The sequence below is a fragment of the Strix uralensis genome, chromosome 3 (genome assembly GCF_047716275.1).
Source record: "Strix uralensis isolate ZFMK-TIS-50842 chromosome 3, bStrUra1, whole genome shotgun sequence".
Taxonomy (NCBI): Eukaryota; Metazoa; Chordata; class Aves; order Strigiformes; family Strigidae; genus Strix; species Strix uralensis.
Window position 1 is genome coordinate 134,562,913 of NC_133974.1, and position 20,961 is coordinate 134,583,873.

The 20,961-nt window shown below is 37.3% G+C and overlaps 1 protein-coding gene across 2 annotated transcripts; it reads left to right on the forward strand.

Moving 5' to 3' along the window:
* The first annotated feature begins 46 nt into the window (after window positions 1-46).
* Window positions 47-20,227, forward strand: PNPT1 (polyribonucleotide nucleotidyltransferase 1). 2 transcript variants are annotated; one of them, XM_074864506.1, is made up of 29 exons: window positions 47-231; window positions 928-988; window positions 1,277-1,351; window positions 2,177-2,282; window positions 3,327-3,376; window positions 3,874-3,937; window positions 4,026-4,073; window positions 4,777-4,890; window positions 5,151-5,337; window positions 5,841-5,892; window positions 6,211-6,268; window positions 6,424-6,520; window positions 6,617-6,719; window positions 7,626-7,696; window positions 9,175-9,211; window positions 9,977-10,043; window positions 10,149-10,238; window positions 11,055-11,108; window positions 11,214-11,320; window positions 11,993-12,064; window positions 12,150-12,213; window positions 13,839-13,922; window positions 14,418-14,501; window positions 16,550-16,656; window positions 16,754-16,809; window positions 17,364-17,442; window positions 17,863-17,910; window positions 18,244-18,402; window positions 19,197-20,227. In XM_074864506.1, exons 1-28 carry the CDS (start codon window positions 47-49, stop codon window positions 18,397-18,399), a joined length of 2,376 nt encoding a protein of 791 aa, XP_074720607.1. In that variant the 3' UTR covers window positions 18,400-18,402; window positions 19,197-20,227. The 2 variants fall into 2 exon arrangements, with proteins under 2 accessions (XP_074720607.1, XP_074720608.1); XM_074864507.1 differs by lacking the exon at window positions 47-231 and having other exon boundaries at window positions 1,281-1,351.
* The last annotated feature ends 734 nt before the right edge of the window (window positions 20,228-20,961 follow it).

Below are 20,961 nucleotides of genomic sequence, written 5' to 3' on the forward strand. Positions count from 1 at the left end.
CGCTGCCGGGAGCCAATCGTCTGGCTCCTTCCTCCTCGCTGGCGCCATGGCCGCCGCCACGAGCTGTCGCCGCGTCGCCCTCGGCGGTTTGACCGTCGGCGGCGGGGCCACGGCGGGATGGCGGCGGCGGCTGCTGCTGTCGGAGGGCTGCGTGCTGCGGCCGGCGCCCGCCCGCGGGGCTGCGGCGGAGCCCGGGCCCTGCCGGCCCGTGACGGTGGACGTGGGGGGCAGGTGAGGGGCTGTGGGGGAGCAGCGGAGCGGCGTGCCGGGTGCCACCCGCTCCCTCAGCCTCGGCTGCGGCTTTCGGTACCGGCTCTGGGTAGGGGGCTGGCGGACTCGGCCCCGGAGTTAGTGGAAAGAGCTGTTGGGGTTGGTGGGTTAAACAAACGTGAGCGGAAATTGGTGCCGACGTTCCTGCGGGCCGTTCCTCACTCAGGGGGTGAAGAGCAGGTGTATTTCCTTCTCTTTCCTCAACGGAAGAGAGAATGTTTGTAGCTGTGGTGGGAAGAGGAGTTTTGTGGGTGTGCAAGCAGCTCCCCTCTGCGTGTGAGGGTACAGCAGGTGTGTACTGGCGTTTTCTAGTGGCAAGACTAAAACCCGGCTTGAACAGGTGGGTGATTCACCTTCCAGGGTGAACAGAGCGTTTTGTCTCTAAGCCATGTAGGTAGCTTTCGGTGACGTGCGATGTGGCTGCAAGCCTTTGCTTCAAGGTGAAAGAAGCAGGACATTCGAGGCAAAAGCACATTAAAGTTAAGGGGATTTGGTGGGGTTTGGTCAAAGAGTTTCAGTTTCCATACCTATCGAGGATTTTTGTCTGATACGAAGTGTAGTCTACATTCAGTACAGTTGGTGCTGTAAATGAGCACAGAAGTTACTGGAAAAGTTATTTGAATTCACCATGAGTAACAGATTATTTCTTTCGAATAGAAAGATGGAGCTGTCTTCTGGAAAACTTGCTAGGTTTGCTGATGGATCAGCTGTTGTTCAGGTAAAAAAAAAAAAGGTAAAACTTGTGCAACTTGAAAATTTCTGCATCTGAGCATTCACTGTTAGGACATCAGACCCTCGAGGGGCAATTTAATCCCTAATGAATGTACAGATGTGTTCTGTAAGAGGAAATTTTGTTTGAAAAACAAAATTAATGGTGCGAAGCATGGGTTTATGTAGTTGTTTTCTTCAAAAGCTATTCTGGAGTTTTAGTTTGTGAGTAAGTTTAGGACTTCAGACGATATTTTGGTTGCGGGTAACTTCAGTTTATTGTTTTTTCTTGATCCAGCTAGGTGACACAGCAGTAATGGTCACAGCAGTCAGTAAAACGAAGCCTTCTGCATCTCAGTTTATGCCATTAGTGGTAAGTACTAATGACAAAATTAATTTTGTGATAATCAGTGGTGGTAGTAGTAGTAATCAGTAAATAGTGGAGTTCAGGATGCTGCGGGGAGTCAGGACTGTAGACCCTGGACTTCAGAACAGCAGTCTGTGATAAACTGAGTAGATCTATGGCTGAGGGATGAGCACTGGAGGTTGTCTACCTTGACTTTAGCAAGGCCTTCCACAAAAGCCTGGTGTACTTTGTCTACCACAACACCCAAGTTCAGACGTTATATTTTAGATCTGTGGAAAACTGGTTGGATTATGGGGCTGAAAGTACTGTGAGTATTAAGGGTTAATGATACATGTTCTGCTTTCAGGCTGAATAACAGTGAGTTCCTCAAGGGTCTCTCCTGGAACACATCCTATTTCATACTTGTATCAGTGACCTGGAATTCCTGCTCAAGTTTGCAGATGACACCAAACTGAGGGGGTGCAGATGATATGCTGAGAATCAGGGCTGCCATGTAGAGGGTCCAGAGGCTGGAGGAATGGACTGACGGACATCTTGTAAAATTCTGTAAAGACAAACACAAAGCCCTGAGCTTGGCTTGCCCTAATGCCCTGCAACAGTTCAGGCTGGGGACTGACTGGCTGGGCAGTCTGTACATGATACAGAGTGGGAGGGTCCATCTGAGCATCAAGACAGAGCCTTGAATAATCTCACCTGAATTCAGAGCTGACCTTCCTCTGAGCAGGGTATTGGATTATAGACCTTCTGAGGTTCCCTTTTAACATGAATGATTCTGTGGCTCTGAAATAAGTAATCTGTTGTCTTTAGGAATCCCTGTTTTGTTTTTAAAAGGTTGACTATCGTCAGAAAGCTGCAGCAGCAGGAAGAATTCCTACAAACTATCTAAGAAGAGAACTTGGTTCCACTGATAAAGAAATTCTTACAAGCAGAGTAATAGGTAGGCAGAAACACAGTATATTTTAAATATGTTGTAATATCCTCATGAATGTTTGAAAAGATAGCAATTTATAACTGCTGTTTGCAGAGTTGTTTCTGCAGTAATGTCACAAGAAAACAAACTTGCAGTTTCTTGTTTATCAGTACTGATTTTTAAAACTCTATCAACTAGGGCTGTTTGCATATTCCTTTATATATAAGCCTGGATCTTGAGAAATCTTGTTGTCACCTTTGTTGATATTATTGTATCTAAGATCTCATCCAAAGTGCAGAGATGTTACCCCTGCAGTCACACATCTCTCTGGGGAGGTGGTAGAGACAACCAAGCTAAATTGTTGATCCTGCTTGAAAAGTAATCTCCATCATGGTTATGTCCATTCGTGTATAAGATAATGCCTTGAAATTCAACGTTTATATAAAACTGATGTCAGGTACATCAGCATCTTAAGATGCCAATAAAAATAATTAGGAGAGGGAGCAGCCTATAAGGTCTGTGCTGTTACACAGAGCCCTAGACACTTGAGACTGAAATAATTAATAGGAAATCTATACATTGAACATGTCCCTGCTCATTGCAGGGCGGTTGGACTACAGTGACCTTTAAAGGTCCCTTCCAACCCAAAGCATTTTATGATTTTTATGCATCATGGAAATAATGTGAGATTTTGAACATACATGCTTCTGTTGCTTTTCTGTGTTTGAGGACTATGTCTCTTCATTGAAGATATTTCTGGTGAAATACTATGTAATAGATTATTTGGATCCTAAAGCACAAAAGGCTTTTTTCAGTGGTTGTACTTTGTGTTACCTGACAGTGGATATGCTCACCCAAATACCTCTTATTGTACTGGGTGCTACTGAAATTTTAGAGTTGATGATATGCCATGCTAAATTTCCTTCTGGGCACTCTGCCTTTTTTTCTTCTTATTTTGTTGGTTTACATGAAAGACCCCAAAAATTTTGTCGGTTCCTTGTGGGGTTATTACAGGACAATACTAACTGCTGAAAACCAAATACTTGTAGACTTTGAATATTTGTTTTGCAGATCGGTCAATCAGACCACTCTTTCCAGTAGGCTACTTCTATGATACACAGGTAGGTCATGGTCACTGTCCTTAACTATAGCGACCTTCAGAATGGAAAACTTGAGTATATTGAATGAAAATTTCGCATGATGTAGGCACTGTTTTAAGAAAATAAATTTTCATTATCATGCAGGAGTGGTTTACGCTCTGTAAAACAGTCTGATAGTGTATTGCTGCTTTTTAGTTTGTCATCTCTTTGTCTTAAATCATTTTTATTACATGCTAGTTTCCAAATTTTGTTGTAGAGCTACAGGAACAAAATTCCAGTATCCTCTACATAACAGAGGAAAGAAAGGCTGATAGTATATATTATATGATGTGATACAATATTATACATTAGTGGGGATTTTGTGAGCTTTCTAGTTTAAATACCTGAATAAATTTTCATTTGCAGTATAAGTTTGTATAAAGACGTGGAATATTTTGTTTTACTGTCCTTAGCTTTGTATTTACAGCTAATAAAAATGTATAGGTCAAAATTATTCATTGTCTTTTATCTTATGCCAGATCCTTTGTAATCTTTTAGCAGTAGATGGCGTCAATGATCCTGATGTTCTGGCAATTAATGGAGGTAAGAGGACTGTTAAAAATTACTGCTTGTGTGTGATTTTTAATGTGATCCAGTTTTTCTAATACACGTTTTTATCTCTTCACTCTAGCTTCTGCAGCACTTGCATTATCTGATATCCCATGGAATGGTCCTATTGGTAAGTAAATAATTTGAAATGATGGATGATTTGAACATAATGGAAGACTTAGGCCACAGTTCATGCTTTCTTAACAAGAATCTGAATCTGAAGTCCACTGTCTTGTTTCAAGTATTGAAAATCGTTTTACAATGGATAGGATTATTGCACTTCAAAGCATTATTTTTCCTGGACTAAATACATTTCTGGAAGGATTTATAATCCAGAAACAGTATAGTATATAGACCAAGAACTTAATTTTTTTCTTCAGAGAAACTGAGTCTTGAAAAGCATTGTTTAGAAAATAGCTGGATAAGAATACTTTTCTTCCAGGAACTCAGGAAGACCTTTATTTCATTGGGAATATTTTTTGGGAGGAGAAATGATCTAGCCAAGAACAAATATTTAGCTGTGTTTTCCCTTCACCTGCCTTTTTTCTAGAAAACATGTGCTCAAATGACTGAAAAAACCCCAGATAAACTTCCAGCCTTGTGTGCAATGCTACTTGGCATTATATCCCCTGCCTGGTAACACTACCCAAAAGAAAATCAAGAACAGATAATTTTGCTTTACAGATTTGGTCTTAATATATAGCTAACATGGTAACATTTTAAAATTAGTCCATAGCTTTAATTATTGGTTTTAGATGTGTGGTTTTCAAAGTAAAATGATGCCTTAAAGAACTTCCTTATTATAATACTAATTTTTTGGAGTTTCCTCGTAGGTGCAGTAAGAGTAGGACTGGTTGATGGAGAAACTATAATCAATCCAACTCGAAAACAGATGTCTTCTAGTGCTTTAAACTTAGTTGTTGCTGGAGCTCCACAAAATCAAGTTGGTAAGTAGGTTAATTATCAGTATCTGTTGAGTGTTTGAAAATCAAGTAGGTGCCTTTTCACAGATATTTTTCTAATCTTTAAAACTTGTATTTTTACACAATAGTAGGAATAAACAATGGTGATAGGTTACATAACTTCTGGCTACTCAAGTAAATTCTGTTGTATTTGTGTAGCTTAATCTGTATTTCCTCATTTTGAGTTAGATTGCTATTGAACAATAAAATAGTCATTTACCTAACTTTCAACTTTCCCTTGATAGTTATGTTGGAAGCAACAGCGGAGAATATATTGCAACAAGACTTCTGTCATGCCATCAAAGTAGGGGTGAAGCATACCCAGCAAATAATTCAGGGAATTCAACAACTAGTGAAAGAACAGGGTGTTGCCAAGAGAACTGTTCAGAAGCTGTTTGTTGCTCCGGAAGAGATTGTGGAGTGTGCAAAGAAGTAAGTTCAGAACAAATAATTCTGATCGTAATTCTGTTAGGTGACTCAAAATGCTTATTTAACCATCATTTAATTAGATGGCCTTTGATGGGATAGTTTGGGGTTTTTGCTTGATGAAATAGTGTGTTTTGAATGTTCAGGATTACTTGCTGTGTTTTCCATAGAACCTTAGGAACATGGCCTTCAGCTGTCTTGTCTTACACTTAGTAAGAAGGACAGGGCAAACCAAATACCTTGAAAACCCTGTGGAAGTATTTTAAGTTAATATGCTGTTCTTGTGGCATGGTGATGAGAGGAGCCAGGGTGTTGGTCTGTGAGAGCCTTGCTGTGGAAGTGATAGCTAATTTCAGAGAGGTGGCAGGAGAGCAGGCGGAAAGGACAGCTGGAGCTAGTAAGGTTTATAATGGTGCTTTCATATTGCTAACAAAAACAGACATTGATTCCTCAAAAGAAACTAATTATATAAGTGGTTTTTAAGCTAATTCTTTCTTTTCTTCCGAAAGACTTGCTTTTAACAAGATCTATGCGGTCTTCACAGATTCTAGCCATGACAAAGTAAGTAATCAAAGTATGATATAATTATTTTTTAATTAATATCATAATGAAATTTTTAGTAAGATCTAGTTTCTTCAATGTTTGTAAAAACTCTTCTCCTCCTCTGCATATATTTGCAATAGTAATAATTGTTCTGTAAATTCTTATCTACCAGAATATTTGTTGGCAGTACATGACTGATCTCTGAATTTGTGTGAGAATCTTCTTCCTTATTCCTTGAGTTTTATAGAACTTTAAAACAAACAAAAACCCAGCAACCCAAACCTCTTTTGTTATTCTGCCTTGTAGAGTTAACTGGTTGCAAATCCTGTGTTCTAGATTTCTAGAGATGAAGCAATTAACAAAATAAGGCTTGAAACAGAAGAACAGCTGAAAGGTATTATTTTCTGCTTCCTTAATAGTTAGAGAATGCTTAAATGGAGCTAGCACTATTTAGAGTTATAGTGTGGTCCTTGTTAGCTAAGCTATTTTTGTAAAAGTTCTGTGGAATTAATTTTCCAACTTCAGATGCAATTTCTTTTTTCTACCCAGAAAAATTTCCAGAGGCTGAGCCTTATGAAATCATGGAATCTTTCAGTGTGGTTTCAAAGGATATTTTTAGAAATCTTGTTCTGAATGAATATAAAAGGTAAATATATCAAACTCCTAATGAATCATAATTCTGCCAACATTTTAACCAAGACTATAGTTTCATTGATCTCATAATTTCTGCTTGTAACTTCAGGTGTGACGGGAGAGACTTGACTTCCCTCAGAGATATTAAATGTGAAGTGAACATGTTTAAAATGCTTCATGGATCAGCCTTATTTCAGAGAGGTCAAACACAGGTAGTATCTTTAAACATCAGAAATTATGAATTAATTTATTAAAAACTGAAAGACTTGTATCTCTCATCTAAATGCAAAGGTTCCTTTTTCTTCACATTCAAATAGTAATAACTAGAAAACAGTTTACATTTAATGGGTTCAGATATATTTTAATTATGACAGTAGACAAAACTTGGTTCCTTGCTATATGAACAGTACAGATGTTGGGATAAAATTCTAACCATATGTGCCCAGAAAGAGTCTGGTAAGGATTACTGTTTTCAGATTTTCTGAAGAATGTTTAGTAACCCAGGTTAGATGTTGTAAGGATTCTTCTTGTTCAGGTTGGCAGATTTGGAGAATTTTTGGTTGGTTGGGTTTTGTCTTGCAGGGAGGTGGTATGAGGAGAAAGCTTTCCAATTCAGCATGACTTGAAGTAGAATTGGTTGTTAATAAGATAAATCCAAAATCATATCTCTTCAATCCCTAAATGTAGACTTCTGTGTTAAAGGTATTTTTTGAAACAAAAGCTTTTCATGTAAAATATAATGCTGTTAATTTTTAGAAAAACGGATGTCTCAGTGGGTCATAGGTATGTAGGGCAGCACTAAATTTTCTGTGTTATGAGAAATATTTTAAGAGGAACTTCGTATGTAACCTGGACTAAATAGGGAAATTGTGCAAAAAATCACTTCCAGATTTTTTTTTTCCTCTTTTTGCCAAAGTGTCAAATGTTGGGTGAATTGAGTTAAGATTTTATGTGAGACTTGGTCTCCTATATTTTTATAGTTCATTTTCCTAGAAGACTGTCAGCCATTGGTCTGACTTATTACGGGGTACATGGATTAGTTGCAAACAGTGATTTACTCGTCAGTGTTTTCCCCTCTTAGCCCACTAAAAATAACACCCTCTCTCTTTTTATTCTAGGTTCTCTGTACAGTTACATTTGACTCTCTAGAATCAAGCGTAAAATCAGATCTTATCTCAACAGCAGTGAGGTACGTGTATCTTTGGTGTTATGTCACTGGTAATAAAAGAGGGTGAGCATTTAAGCACATCTGATGAAAGTTTCTTGAACGTCAATGTTTATATATGTATTCATTAGGACTGAAAAATGTGTAAAATCAGGCTTTGAAGTGGCCTGTTTTCAAGAGATCTTGGCAGCTGTTTTTTGTTAAGGTGGCATTAATTCCATAGACACGCATTTGAAATTGGAGAGTATTACAGTTAACCTCCAGTCTGGTTTTGAGAGCAAGAAAAGAGCAAATTACTCTTGAATCTGTAACATTCTGTCCATATAGCAAGTCTCTGTAAATAAAATGATTGATAAAAACTGAGTCTGTCTTTGTTCCAAGTATTCATCATCACACTTGGAAATTGGTATGTATTCTACTCAGTTAATCTATTTCTCACAAGTTTTGAAGTTTTGCTCAACAGGTTGGATGTGCGTAGCCCATGAATTGCTGCTCTGTTTGTCAAGTTAGGTTCAAATGGGAAAAAAATAAAAAAGCAGATAATTGGGGGAAGGTGGTTCCCCAGCTGAATCAACCTATCTAGATATTCTTATTTTGTCTCAAAAAACAAATGTTCAGAGGGTGAAAACATTTGTGGTGTTCTTTGATGAAGTTAGGCAAATTTAACTTAGATGTAGCAAGCAAGTCCTTGTGCCCTTAACGTTTTATTGCTGAAGGTTAATTTGTTGGGGAGGGGAAACTTACTCACTTTAAAGCTGCATTTCAGTGATCTCCACCCACCAGTGCAGGAGCTTTTACATTTTACTGTGTCAGCTTTGCTTTAGTTATGGTTTTTGGCCTAGAGGTGTTTGTCCATATTCTGCAATTTTGGTGTTCTTGGAAATGAGTTTGTGCTAAATAATGGGTTTTAATTAGCAGTCATTAGGTTGCTTCATGAATTGAATTGCCTCTGTATGAAACTACAAGCAAGTCTTGACTTGAAGCAACTTTCTTTATAGATTAGCTATTTTTGTGTTTATTGCTAAGCCTCAAGTTTTGTGATACTTCAGTAACTTTTTTGAGCGGAGTCTTTTTTATTTAATGCAGTTATTTTGTGGTTACAGAGACTTTCAATTTTCCTTGAGTGCTTATGTTTCCGAGTCCTTACTGCGATGTGTACAGTAAGATGATGATGTTCTTGAAGTTCCATTGAAATTTTTTTTGTTTAATTCCTTCAGACACACAGAAACCAGCATAAGGAACTGATAGGGCCTCTTGTACTCTAAACAGCTAGGGAAACGGTTTTAATGATGATGATTAACACATGAGGAGTTTTTTTGTAGACTATGCTTTTTAATTTGTTTACTACTTAGAAACCCTTAGGAAAAATGTGAGTGATCAGCAAATCTATTGATTTTTTGGTTTTGCAGGGTCTATTTGTATATAATCTTATGTATTGCCTATTGTATGTAAGACATGTTTGGTTGCTTTCTTTTTGACATGGTCTTGTTTTTAATTAATAGTGGAATAAAAGACAAAAACTTCATGCTGCATTATGAGGTGAGTGTTTTACTGTGCCACAGCTTTCTGTGTGATTCACAGAAGGGCTTCAAGTCCTGCTTTTAAAGGTGAAATTGATCACTTCCAAGGACATAAATTATCTCTAGAATTTCTAAAATTTATTAGTTATAATTCATATGTGAACTTCTACTGCAATTTATGAACAAAAGTGCTGGTTTCCTAAAAAGCACTAGATAATTTGGCAATTGCCATTTTATACAGCCTTTATAATATCTTAACATTAGATTAGCTCCCTAAGAGTGGATTATCACTGAAACCAGGATTAGCCTGCTCTATTATTTTTAGTAAGCTCTATTAATACGTTCAGCTGACATACTACACCAGTAGTAAATAAGTGCTTTCACTTCTTGGATCTCTCAGCCTTCGGAACTTGCCCAGAGTATTTTGTACAGGCAACAAGCACATCTGGTTCCGTTATCTGTATGACAGAAACAAGACTTCTGATATGTTGTTTGACAAGTTTAATTGGAGTAAGCTTGTTGTGTTGTTTTTCAAATACCTTGCAACTGCTTCATTCCCTTTTGTTCTGTGAAAGTGAAGACATCTACTAAACACTACCTAAACTGGTCCTGGTTTGCAAACTAAGTGACTGATAGAAGTCATGTGGCAGTTTGATTATTTTCTTAATTTGTTTTTACCCTTGAGGTGCACAAAAACTTCAGAGAACTTTTTCTAAGTGTATATTTTTGAAATGGTGAAAAAATATTAGTTAATTTTCTGTATACGCATGTTTTTACTTCCTAGTTCCCTCCTTATGCAACTAATGAGATTGGCAAAGTTACTGGTATGAACAGAAGAGAACTTGGACATGGTAAGTTCAGACCAGAGAAGTCCCATGCTGTAAGTTTTAATATGTTGTCTGATTGTTTTTATTTATGGATCATTTGGTGTTTTGTTTGGGTTTTTTTTTAAACAGGTGCACTGGCAGAAAGAGCTTTGAAACCAGTCATTCCCCAGGATTTCCCATTCACTATACGAGTTACTTCTGAGGTCTTGGAGTCAAATGGTATTATGATCCTCTTCTTTTTAACCTAGTGTTAGGTCTAAATTCGGTTCTTAAAAAAGCTCAGGTTTGGTTAACTTGAGTTCTAAGCATTTTAGGTAATAGATTTCACTTCTAACCTTCTTAATCTTGATAGCTCTATTGCCTGAAGTACTTGAAAAAGAAGGGTGTATATAGTCATGAACAATGGACCTTTCTTTCAGTTTCTGTAATGGCACAGTATCAGTATGAGCATTTTTATGCTACAGAGTGAGGAAAATAAATCAGCATGTATTGGGACCCATTCTTCAGTGTTAAATCACAGCTGCTACCCTCACTGACTTTGGAGTTGGCTTCTCCTGGCTGTCTGTATTTGTTGTTTCCCATGTCCCCGGTTTGAGGGAGAACTATCCGTCTCACCTTTCTGTAGATACCCCTGTGCCACAAGAAGCTCCCTGAGGTCCACCTCCTATTTCCTAGCACTGTAGTGAGGTTAGGTGGCTGGGAGAAGGGTTACTGGAGAAAGGGAAGGAGTCCCATTTCCAGCTTCCTGCAAAGCCCACAGATTTCTTGTCGAGAATATTTAATCATGATGCTTGTTGAGCTTTATTGGTATCATGAAAGATTCAAACTGTATTACCCATTTCTTGTTAAAAATACTTATGCTACAGAAAATTCCTAATTGCAGTTATTTATTGTAGTATGTGTGTTGCTACATAGTATTTTCTAGCTAGCAGTGAGGTAAGTTTCAAACTGTCATTGAAGAATATCACTAGCAAGTTTTTGGTCAGAAGTATGAAACACGTTTAACAACTCTTTCCCCCCCCCTTCAAACTCTAGGGTCCTCTTCAATGGCTTCTGCGTGTGGTGGAAGTTTGGCATTAATGGATGCAGGTACAAAATATGGCACTTAAAAGGATAAACTACATATGATTATGTGTAATAGGGTTTGGAAATGACCAAAGGTTATAAAAATGTATTTTTATTTACCACTATTAGGAGTTCCAGTATCAAGTGCAGTGGCAGGTGTAGCAATAGGTCTCATTACCAAATGCAGTCTGGAAAAAGGAGATATTGAGGACTATCGTTTGCTGACAGACATCTTGGTGAGTGTTTCTAACATTGTTGTTTTATTGCTGCTTAATTCTGTAAAATGCCCTCTATGACCACCTTCTGCAACATTGTACCCTGTGAATTCTGGAATGTACGTTACTGGAAACATTGAGTAGCTTTGTCTTCTCTGTTTCGTGTCCTGAACTCCTGCCTTATTTCAAAAAATCTCTATGAAATGTCCAGTCATGTTTCTTATTTTTTTGTAATTACTCTGTGTTTCTTTTAAGCTCTGATGCTTACTCTCTCCTCTTCTTAGGAGAAAGAGATTAATAATTGTTGAATACTTTAATTTACTGAAAAAACACAGTATATTGGATGAAGAATGAGCACTTTGCAAAGTTGTTGGGGCAGGGGGGAACACATGTTATCATGCTGCTGCCGCCGCCTCTTCCTGTGGCAGCCACTGACAGTACAAAATCGACTGGGGATCTGTTGTTAATAAACCAGCCCACAAAAGCTCTTCATTTATAAGGAGAGAAAGGAACGGTGTTCATCATGAACACCAAAATAAGACTGAAGGAAAAATGTGCGAGATGCGGAAGTAGTTCCAAGTCCGCAGAACTTGTTTTTGTCTTATTGAAACACAGAATGTACTTTCAGTATAATGAGACTTGACACTGGGATAAAGTTACTCCAATTTGTTTTCTTTCTGTCCCTGCTGGTAGGGAATTGAAGATTACTATGGTGATATGGATTTCAAGATGGCAGGTACTAATAAAGGAGTAACTGCCTTGCAGGTATTGCAATATTAAGTCTTCCTAAAATGGAACTCTGTCTCTAAAAAACTTTCATGTTGATGTAACTTAGCTCTTTTCATACTAGGTTGATCTAAAACTGCCAGGAATACCAATAAAAATTGTAATGGAAGCTATTCAGCAAGCTACAGGTAGGTCCATATTTGTATTTGCACCCATTTTATGATACTAAATGATAAATGGTGTTAAATTCTAAGTTTTATGAAACTAAATAATTTTTTTTGTTCTCATTGTGGAAAAAAGCTGCTGTCTTCAAAAAAACCGGTCTGGTCTGGGTGTTGTCTATTATACTTCAATATAGGCACTTCATATGAAATAGTTTTTTGTGTCAGGAGGGAATTCAGTTGCCAAAATGCCAGGCCCTTCCCACCACGCTTAAGTTTCATATTGTTGTGTATAGTGTTGGTGCAATTGTTTGCTCCTCTTGGATGTTACTCTTAAGAAGAAGAGAATAAAATATTACTCCCTGCAAATGGTGTGATAGTAATGGTCACCAGTTTAGTACAATGGGTGACTTGTTCTGAAAAATGCAATAAAGTTAGTGGCATAGCAAACGGGGGGGGGATGGAAGCTTATACAAAAGAGTAACATCAGGGTAGAGCAATATATTATGAAATATTTACACACGATATTTTGGAATTGACTGATAGAAGTACAATATTACTAAGCTGTGTCAGTTTGTAAAGTTTTTGACATGCTGTATTCAAACCATATGTGGTGAGTTGGGGTGAAAAAACATTTCCTCTTTGCAATGCAATAAATCAGTAAAAGGGGCTGTTAAAAATACTCTCCAAGCTAACTTTAAAGTAACTTCAGACCAATTTTTAAATGTCTATTGAGCAGAGACTCCTTAGAACTTCAGTAAAGTCCGTGTCATCTCAGGGAGTTCACGGTTAAGATGTAGCCGCTTGATGCCGTGTGAATAACATGGGCAGTAAAGGCTGCAGTACAGCTTTGTGCCCTGAAACTCTGGATTGCTTTGGATTTGGTGAAACTTGTGAGAGGGAGGAGCATCTGTTGCTCATTAAATAGGTTAAGTGTTACCGTAACCAAAATGGATTTGGACTTACACACAAGCATCCTATTGCGTGACTTTTTTTTTAAATCTAACAGAATAATGTTATGAGAACTACAGCAAACTACTGCTCATTTACTGTAAATTCAGCTACATTTACTTTGGAAATTTACTGCTTTCTATATTCTGATGTGTGAAGCTAAAGTCTTGAGCCATGTGAAAAACTGAAGCTACAAGCTTTAATAAGAATTTAACTAGTTTCAAGTTGAAACTTTTCTCTTTCTTGTACTAGCAAGATTTTAGTAAGAAAACCCTTAGTAAAATGTAAGAACTAGTAATTCCTATTCAGTGGTGTTTCACTTCAAGCAGCTCAACTAAAGTTCCAGGCCAGTGTATCATAACTAATCGAAGCTGCACCCTGTTGCTCGTATCAGCACCCTGATTTATTGAAATAACACACCGAAACAGAACAGTATGTAATGTTCCAGGCTGCATAAAATCAATAAATGTGCTGAAGGCTATAGGTTTTGTGTACACAGAGCAGAATGTTGTACTGCAACAAACACGCACTACCCAAAATGTGTTAAGAATTCCTGATAGTAACTTTGGTTAGGCAGGAGGCAGACTTTATGAACGGATATTTATTTACTTTATAACAAAAACTGCATCAACTTATTTTAACCTTGTATGAAACTCTTTATTTTTTCCTTCTTCCTCCTTTTCCCCCCTTAACTCCCACAGCTGCAAAGAGGGAGATTTTACAAATCATGAACCAAACGCTGGCAAAACCCAGACCTAACAGAAAAGAAAGTGGACCAGTTGTAGGTAATGTTAGTTGTGTGTTGATAAGAAAGCCTATCTTCTATAGTTATCTTTTTAACAATAAGCTGCTGCTTAAAACAGCCTTTTTAAAATGAATGTTTGTTGTATGTTTCTGCCCCTGCCTCTTGGGGTTATTTTTCCTTTGGGTTTTTTTGAGGTGAATTTTGTATGGGTTTTTTTATTGCCATGTGGGGCAGCACTGTACTCTTCCACTGTACAGCAGAAAACAAAGTTAAACTGAAGTTATGTGAAATTCACAAAGTCAGAATGGATGTAGATGTCAGTATTGGTATGTCTTAAGGTAATTTACACTCACCAAAGTATTTGTATTCTATGTTCTCATTTATTTCAGTTCTTAAAAGTAATTACATCAGTGTTCAGCAAATAATACAAGTAGCTACAGAAGATTAAAATCTAAATGAATGTGACTTATCTTTTGTGATAGCTTTCAAGATTATTATAGTTAGCATTTCAAAGTATTTTTAAATGTTCTTTCAGAAACTATCCATGTTCCGTTATCAAAAAGATTAAGATTCGTTGGTCCTGGGGCCTATAATTTGAAAAAACTTCAAGCAAAGACTGGTAAGACATTCTTGCTTCCTGTGATAATTTATCCTACTGTGTTATTAGCTTCTCTTCTCTATATGAATATTACTGGTGTGGAGTTTTAATTAGTGAATCTTGGTAGCACAGGTATTTCTAGCACAGCTATTGCTGAATCTTAATGCTATCTTTATGTCCTTTCAGAAACTGTAATTAGCTAAACTTAAACTCCCCAAATGACTCTGTAGACCACCTCCATAAAAGTGGCCTTTGTGCTTCAGCAGCCACAACCTGATAAGTAGATAGGAAGGACTATTAAGAGAAAAAGGTGCTTTTTAATTTGTGCTTTCTGCTGCAGACTAACAAAACAGCATTTGCCTTTGTTTTCAGACTTGCATGTATAGCTATTCCAATGCTCAGTACAAACTGAGTCTGTACTGCATCTTGAGATGTTTTGAAGAGCTAGGTGAACGTCAGCTACACTTAGTTGCGTAGATTCTCTCTGTAAAATTTTGTCTTGGAGCAGGAATTCCCAGAAGTTTGGTGCACACGTGATGGTGTTTTTCAGGGTTTGCAGAAGAGGCAGTTAAAGGTTCATCTAGGGATGGTGTTACAGATAGTGTTGCATGAAAGGTTTGAAGTCAAGCAAGTCTGATCATGAATATGCTGAAGCGTAGATCAAATCTATACAGCTTCTCTTCCTAGAAACTAAAGTCGTCTTTGCTGTGGTTAAGAGGGGACGCTGAGCTCTTTCTATGGTGCTCATCAACTGTTCTCCTAGGATTCTGTGAAGAGCTTGTATCCACTGTTAACATGCTGGCATGTGTTAGAAATCCACCTTGCTATCACACTGCAGGAGTGACCTGTACTGGGGCTTAAACAGGTAGCTAGTAGCGTGACAGAAGTTTCCTGACCTTTCTATATTTCTTGGAGTAAATGAATTTTATTTGTTTACACAGTGGTTTGTCCTTCCTGGCCTTCAGTGCCAAATTCTAAGTTGATGCCTTTTTTGCTACCGTTTCCGAAATAGGGCAACTGATGCTTTGGCTGAGATAAATGCAGACTGACAGATCACTTAATTTTAAGCCTATAGCTTGATGTTATGGTTTGCCTCAGAAGTGAATGAATGGAATTTGTCAAGTGTTAAGTACTTCTGAGAAGCTACACTGTTAAAAACCTTTGTTCAAACAACTCAAACCACTGAAACTTGACACAGCCCACCCTTCCCATCTGTCTGACATGATGATGGTAATATTCAACCAAGAGTCAGCCCATGGTAGCAGAGGTGAATTTCTGCTGTGATACTATTAATTACATCAGATTTATTTTATGACCACTTTTTTGTAAATGCAAATTCTTTCCTTTATTGCTTAATATAGTAGAACTTCTTCACTTGTTCCCTACTTTTAGAAAGTTAAAAATTTAAAAAAGGTTGATGTCTATAGAGTATCAAGTAGATGTTCTGCTTTAGCTGCTTTGTACTTGAAACTCTTTTAATGCTCTGGCTAGCTTGATTAGTGCTTCTCAGGGGACGAGGGTGGCGAAAAGGAGGAAAAAAAAAAAAAATCATAGTTCTCCTTGGTTACAAGCCGATGCAGTCTGTTGGCCAGAAAACTAGTCTAGAGGTGCAAAGAATTTTACCATGCAATCTTGCTGTGTTCTGACTGAAATGCTTTAATGTCCATCTGCTATTAATGAAAGCTGTAGTTTTATTACAAATCTCTGTGAAATTTATTCATAGAAGCTGAGATTCATTCATAAAACCAAAATTCTTTCAAGAATTTTTTCCTGTCAAAAAGATTATAATAGTAATTTTGCAAATAGGAACAATCTTACATGGAACACATAGTTTGTGCAGGTATTTAGCAAGCATGCATGTAACATGGTTTCCATTCAGTTGCATGTAAAGCTGTCCAATGCCTAATCTGAAGAAGAATATTTGAAATGATTAGGACTCTCTGGTCTTAGTGTGTGCAAAATCATTTTGCTGAATTTTCTGAATATAAGTTTTCTGCTTGCTGAAACAGTAGCAATTCTGTGATTCTGTAATGTTCACCTAAATCCTCTCATTAAATTCTGTTTCTAAGGTGTGACTGTAAGTCAGCTGGATGAAGAGACATATTCTGTGTTTGCTCCCACACCTAGTGCTATGCATGAAGCAAGAGAATTTATCCATGAAATCTGCAAAGATGATGTAAGGACCGACTTTTGTTAGCTTTTTCAATTTGTTTTTGTGAATTTGTGTCTTATGGTTTTCCCTTCTTTCTTTCCCCTCCCCCTGCCCCTTACAGCAGGAGGTTAATTTGGAATTTGGTGCAGTTTATACAGCCACAATAACTGAAATAAGGTATGAAAAGCGTGCTGGCGTTAAAGGAGAAATTAGTTTATTTATGTAGCTGTATTCCTGATACCTAAACATCATATAAAGTAATTGATTGTTATGAATGCGAAACTTAGGCTGGTGACATTGGCACCTATATCATTGCTGATGTTTTCTGTTAAAAACATTCTGTTTCTTAATACGGCTGCTTATTTTTGCTGATTGTTCAGTTATTAGAGTGTCTCTGTAAATTATAAAACCTTTTTTGATGTTTGTATCAGAGGGAGATTGTAGGAATTTGCTTTTTTACTTTTTTGCAAGGCAAATATTAGATTGAAATTACATGCATTTTTGGATGGTACTTATTACAGAAATATACTGTGTTGAAATGAGTAATTTCCATCCACTTCCAATTAAGGAAAAATGAGTGGATGTGTTACGGTTGATATAAGGCTTTTAAGAAGGGAGAAGTAGAATCTTGTTTATGAAAAGTTTACTTGCTTTGGGGTCAATATGCAGAGTGAAATATGTACAGACTTCGATCAGTGTATTTGAAATAACCATGCTGGTTTTTGTTGCAGAGATTCTGGAGTGATGGTAAAATTGTATCCCAACATGACACCAGTGTTACTTCATAATTCACAACTTGATCAGAGAAAGGTAAGACATGCTTATACAGGTATAAACTAGACACTTAGATTGGTTTTTAATCAATTCTCACTGCATTATCGATAACACACGTACTGTTGTTCTAGAGCCCGTTTCATGTTAAAAGCTCATGTGAGATTAGCAGCACCTTTTTGTTTAACCTCTGCTCACCCTGTACTTAAAACAACAATCTAAGTACATGCCTGCTACGGTCCTACTGTTGATGCTTTTATGCACATAACCAAATTCTTCAGATCTGCAATACCCTTTCTTACTTAACATTTAGAAACCTGTTATTTGTAAGGTAGTGTTGAGCCACTATGATTGTCTGAAGTGTAGCATGAAGAATCCCTAAAACAAGGAACTTCTATAACTAAACTTACAAAATGAATCACACTGAAATAAATTTTTCTGAAAAACACTCTGTTCTAGATTAGACATCCTAGTGCCCTAGGATTAGAAGTTGGACAAGAAATTCAGGTAAATTTTTTTTAACTTTAAGATACTAACAAACTGCTGTTCATATTTTAGAATTTGAGTGAATTTATTTTGTGTTTATGAAGAAAATCTGTTGCCATATCAGATTCTCTTTGTGTGCTGGTTAAAGGCCTGATCACTTCAAATTAATTTTTTTTTGTGTCATATCTAGGTGCCACATTAATTTGACGAAGCAATATAAGCTAAATGGTACTTACTGTTTATGGCTTTTCTAGCATCAAATTGGAAAAAAAAAAAGCCACCACCTTGTAATGAAAATGCTATTTCCAGCTCTTTTAAGTTGGTCAGTCTTAGAGTAGTTTGTTTTCTTAACAGGTTAAGTATTTTGGACGTGACCCAACTGATGGTAGAATGAGGCTTTCACGTAAAATTCTACAGTCACCAGCCACAACTGTGCTTAAAACCCTAACTGACAAAAACAGCATTGTCTTGGGGGGCACCGTTCCACAGTCCTCTACTTCATCCCAGTGACAGGTAAGGGCATAGGAGACAACTCAGTACTGTACTTTCTTTACAACTGTTGTAAAGAATTGTAGTGGTCTGTTACTTATATCGTACAGTTACCCTGCAGTGGTGTGCAAATACTGCTTGCCACTTACGTTGCAGCATGTCATAAATTAGCAACTGCCCTTTCAGGTGCTGCAGTTATAAAGAGCTTGATATTGTAAAATTCGTTCAAATGCCTTGACAGTTTCAGGCATTCTGGACAGCCTACTTTCTCCAAAAATGAACTTATTTGTTAATCTACAACATCAGTGTAAGTATTGCCTCTTCTCTACCTTGCCACTCTTTTTTTTTTTTTTTTAAAGGAAAAAAAAGAGGCAGTGTAGGGGAAGAAAAAATAAGCTGCTTTCTTGAAACTTTTGACTCAATTAGTGAAGACTTTTCAGTCAATCTCAGTCAATTAATAGAATGCCCAAAGCTCTTTGCTAGAACTAGTTTCCCAGCATGTATTTGACTGTCAATAGACTTATGCCTAAAATTTTCCCCAAAATGTTGTGTACAGTTATTTTTTCCCCCAATAGGAAGCTAGTAGAACAGGAAGGTGTCTGATCATAAAACCAAGAGCAGTTACACAATGAGATTGGCAAATGGAAGTGCAAGGCACCAGTGATAACTTAAGGCAATGTGTGGCAATCTTCTAGGAGTGATTTGCAACACTAGAAGAAATGAAAACTCGCTGAAAAAATACTACTTTTTTTAAGAAACGTTTTTGAATTTAATGCCTTGACATTAGTTGGTTACAGAGTATTTTCTATCTCTTTCAGGAAAAAAGGTGTGATCGTGGAAATAAAAGCGACCTTTGCTAGAATCTGTAGATGTCTTCGCAAGAATCTGCAGGTGGATGGTAGTGAATCATATTTTTAAAGTAGACACTATTTATGCTTAAAGGTGATGTAGAACTTCAAAGTCTTCAGATTGATTAAACACTCTTTCGAAATAAAACCAGAAACAAGCAGTGCTCTTATCTTGTGTAGCAAGGGTGAGATGAGAATCTAAAAACATGAAATTGTATAGACCGAAGAGCAGGTTACATTTCAGTCCTTAAGATTCTTCTCACTATCATCTCAGAACTGAAGTGTGAAGATGAGAAGTAAGTATTTAACAATTATTCCTGGGGAGAAGGAATTATCCGGTATACTCGGTTGAGAGGCACACTTGGCCAAAGTTTTTTACTGGCTTTCCAGTGTACAAGATTGAAATGTTGAGCAAAACATAAAGACTTAGAAGTATCACCTTTAATATGCTTGATGCTGTTTCAGATAAATACTTCAGTAACTGTGATAGGGTTCAGACTTGCTAAAACATCTGAGCAGAAGGGGGACAAAACAAAGAACCTGGCTGAAATGTCATGGTTTATTATCTGGGTTCATTAACACTGAATTGTAAAATATATAATTAAAACATCAAGGTTAAAATAATTCTTTTGGAATAAGAATTGATGTGATAAATCTTCCCCCTAAAACACCCTCATTAAGAGTGTCAGAATTCTGCCATTGATTCTGTTCCATCAGCAGGTTCACTGGTCTCTTAGATGTCAAAACCTCTCCCAGGGGCTCACGAGAAGTACTTGTTTTCCTACTGTGGGGTACAGACTTTGAAAATCAAAGAGATGTCCCTTCTGATGTTCACAAATTTGTATGTGGACCTAAAAATCAATGTCCCACCTCATGGCAAGTGGGCTCTGAACCTCCTGAAAGAAAAAACAAAGCACTGGGGAGAGGAGAAATGTGAATGTACAGTAAAAATTGCTCTTTTTTTATATCAAGTTAAAATATTAAAGAAGAAATGACCGGCCTGCTTCTTTGTAGTTGTCTGTCTGTCTTCATATAAGGTTGAAAATTATCCTTAGCAATCTTGTCCTCTTTGAGGACTGTATTCTGTTATTTCTTAGTAATAATTCTGATGTCCTTGCTTACTGTGACTTAAGTGACTGATACCTTGCTTCTTACATATCCTGGATAGTGTTAATTAAATTATGTAGGTAAATGTTGAAGTTCCTAAACAGAGGCTCAAATGTTTCTGTTTCGTGTAACTCTTCTCACAAATTGACGTCCCCAGTCTGAGTGGTTTTCCAAGGTTTAGCTGCTTTCGTTGTAGAATAATTTCTGTAAGGCTCCTTTTTGTAGCAGAACAGGTGATTGCTGTCTGTATGAAAATACTACATAAAATACTAAATATAAAAGCTTTTTTTTAGCTAGCACATTAGTGGGATGCTTGCATATGAATCTGAAAATTGATGATTTAGGAGCCAAAAGAATCCCATTCTTTCCTGTAAAGGTATTTTCTTGTCTGCAGTAACAGGACTAATAATGCTTTGTGTGGTAGGTGGTGGTCTCAGTAAATTGACTGTGGGAGTGCTGGGGATTTTTTGTTTGTTAAATGATAAAAGTTGGAAAAAAAGACTTTCAAGTTCCTGTGGCAGAACCTGTACAGTCAGCCTGACTTTCTGCACTTGTAACAACTTTTAGGCCCTATGGGAAGGGGCAGGAAAAAAAAATATGCTTGTAAAGTGTCTGGGAGGAGCACAAA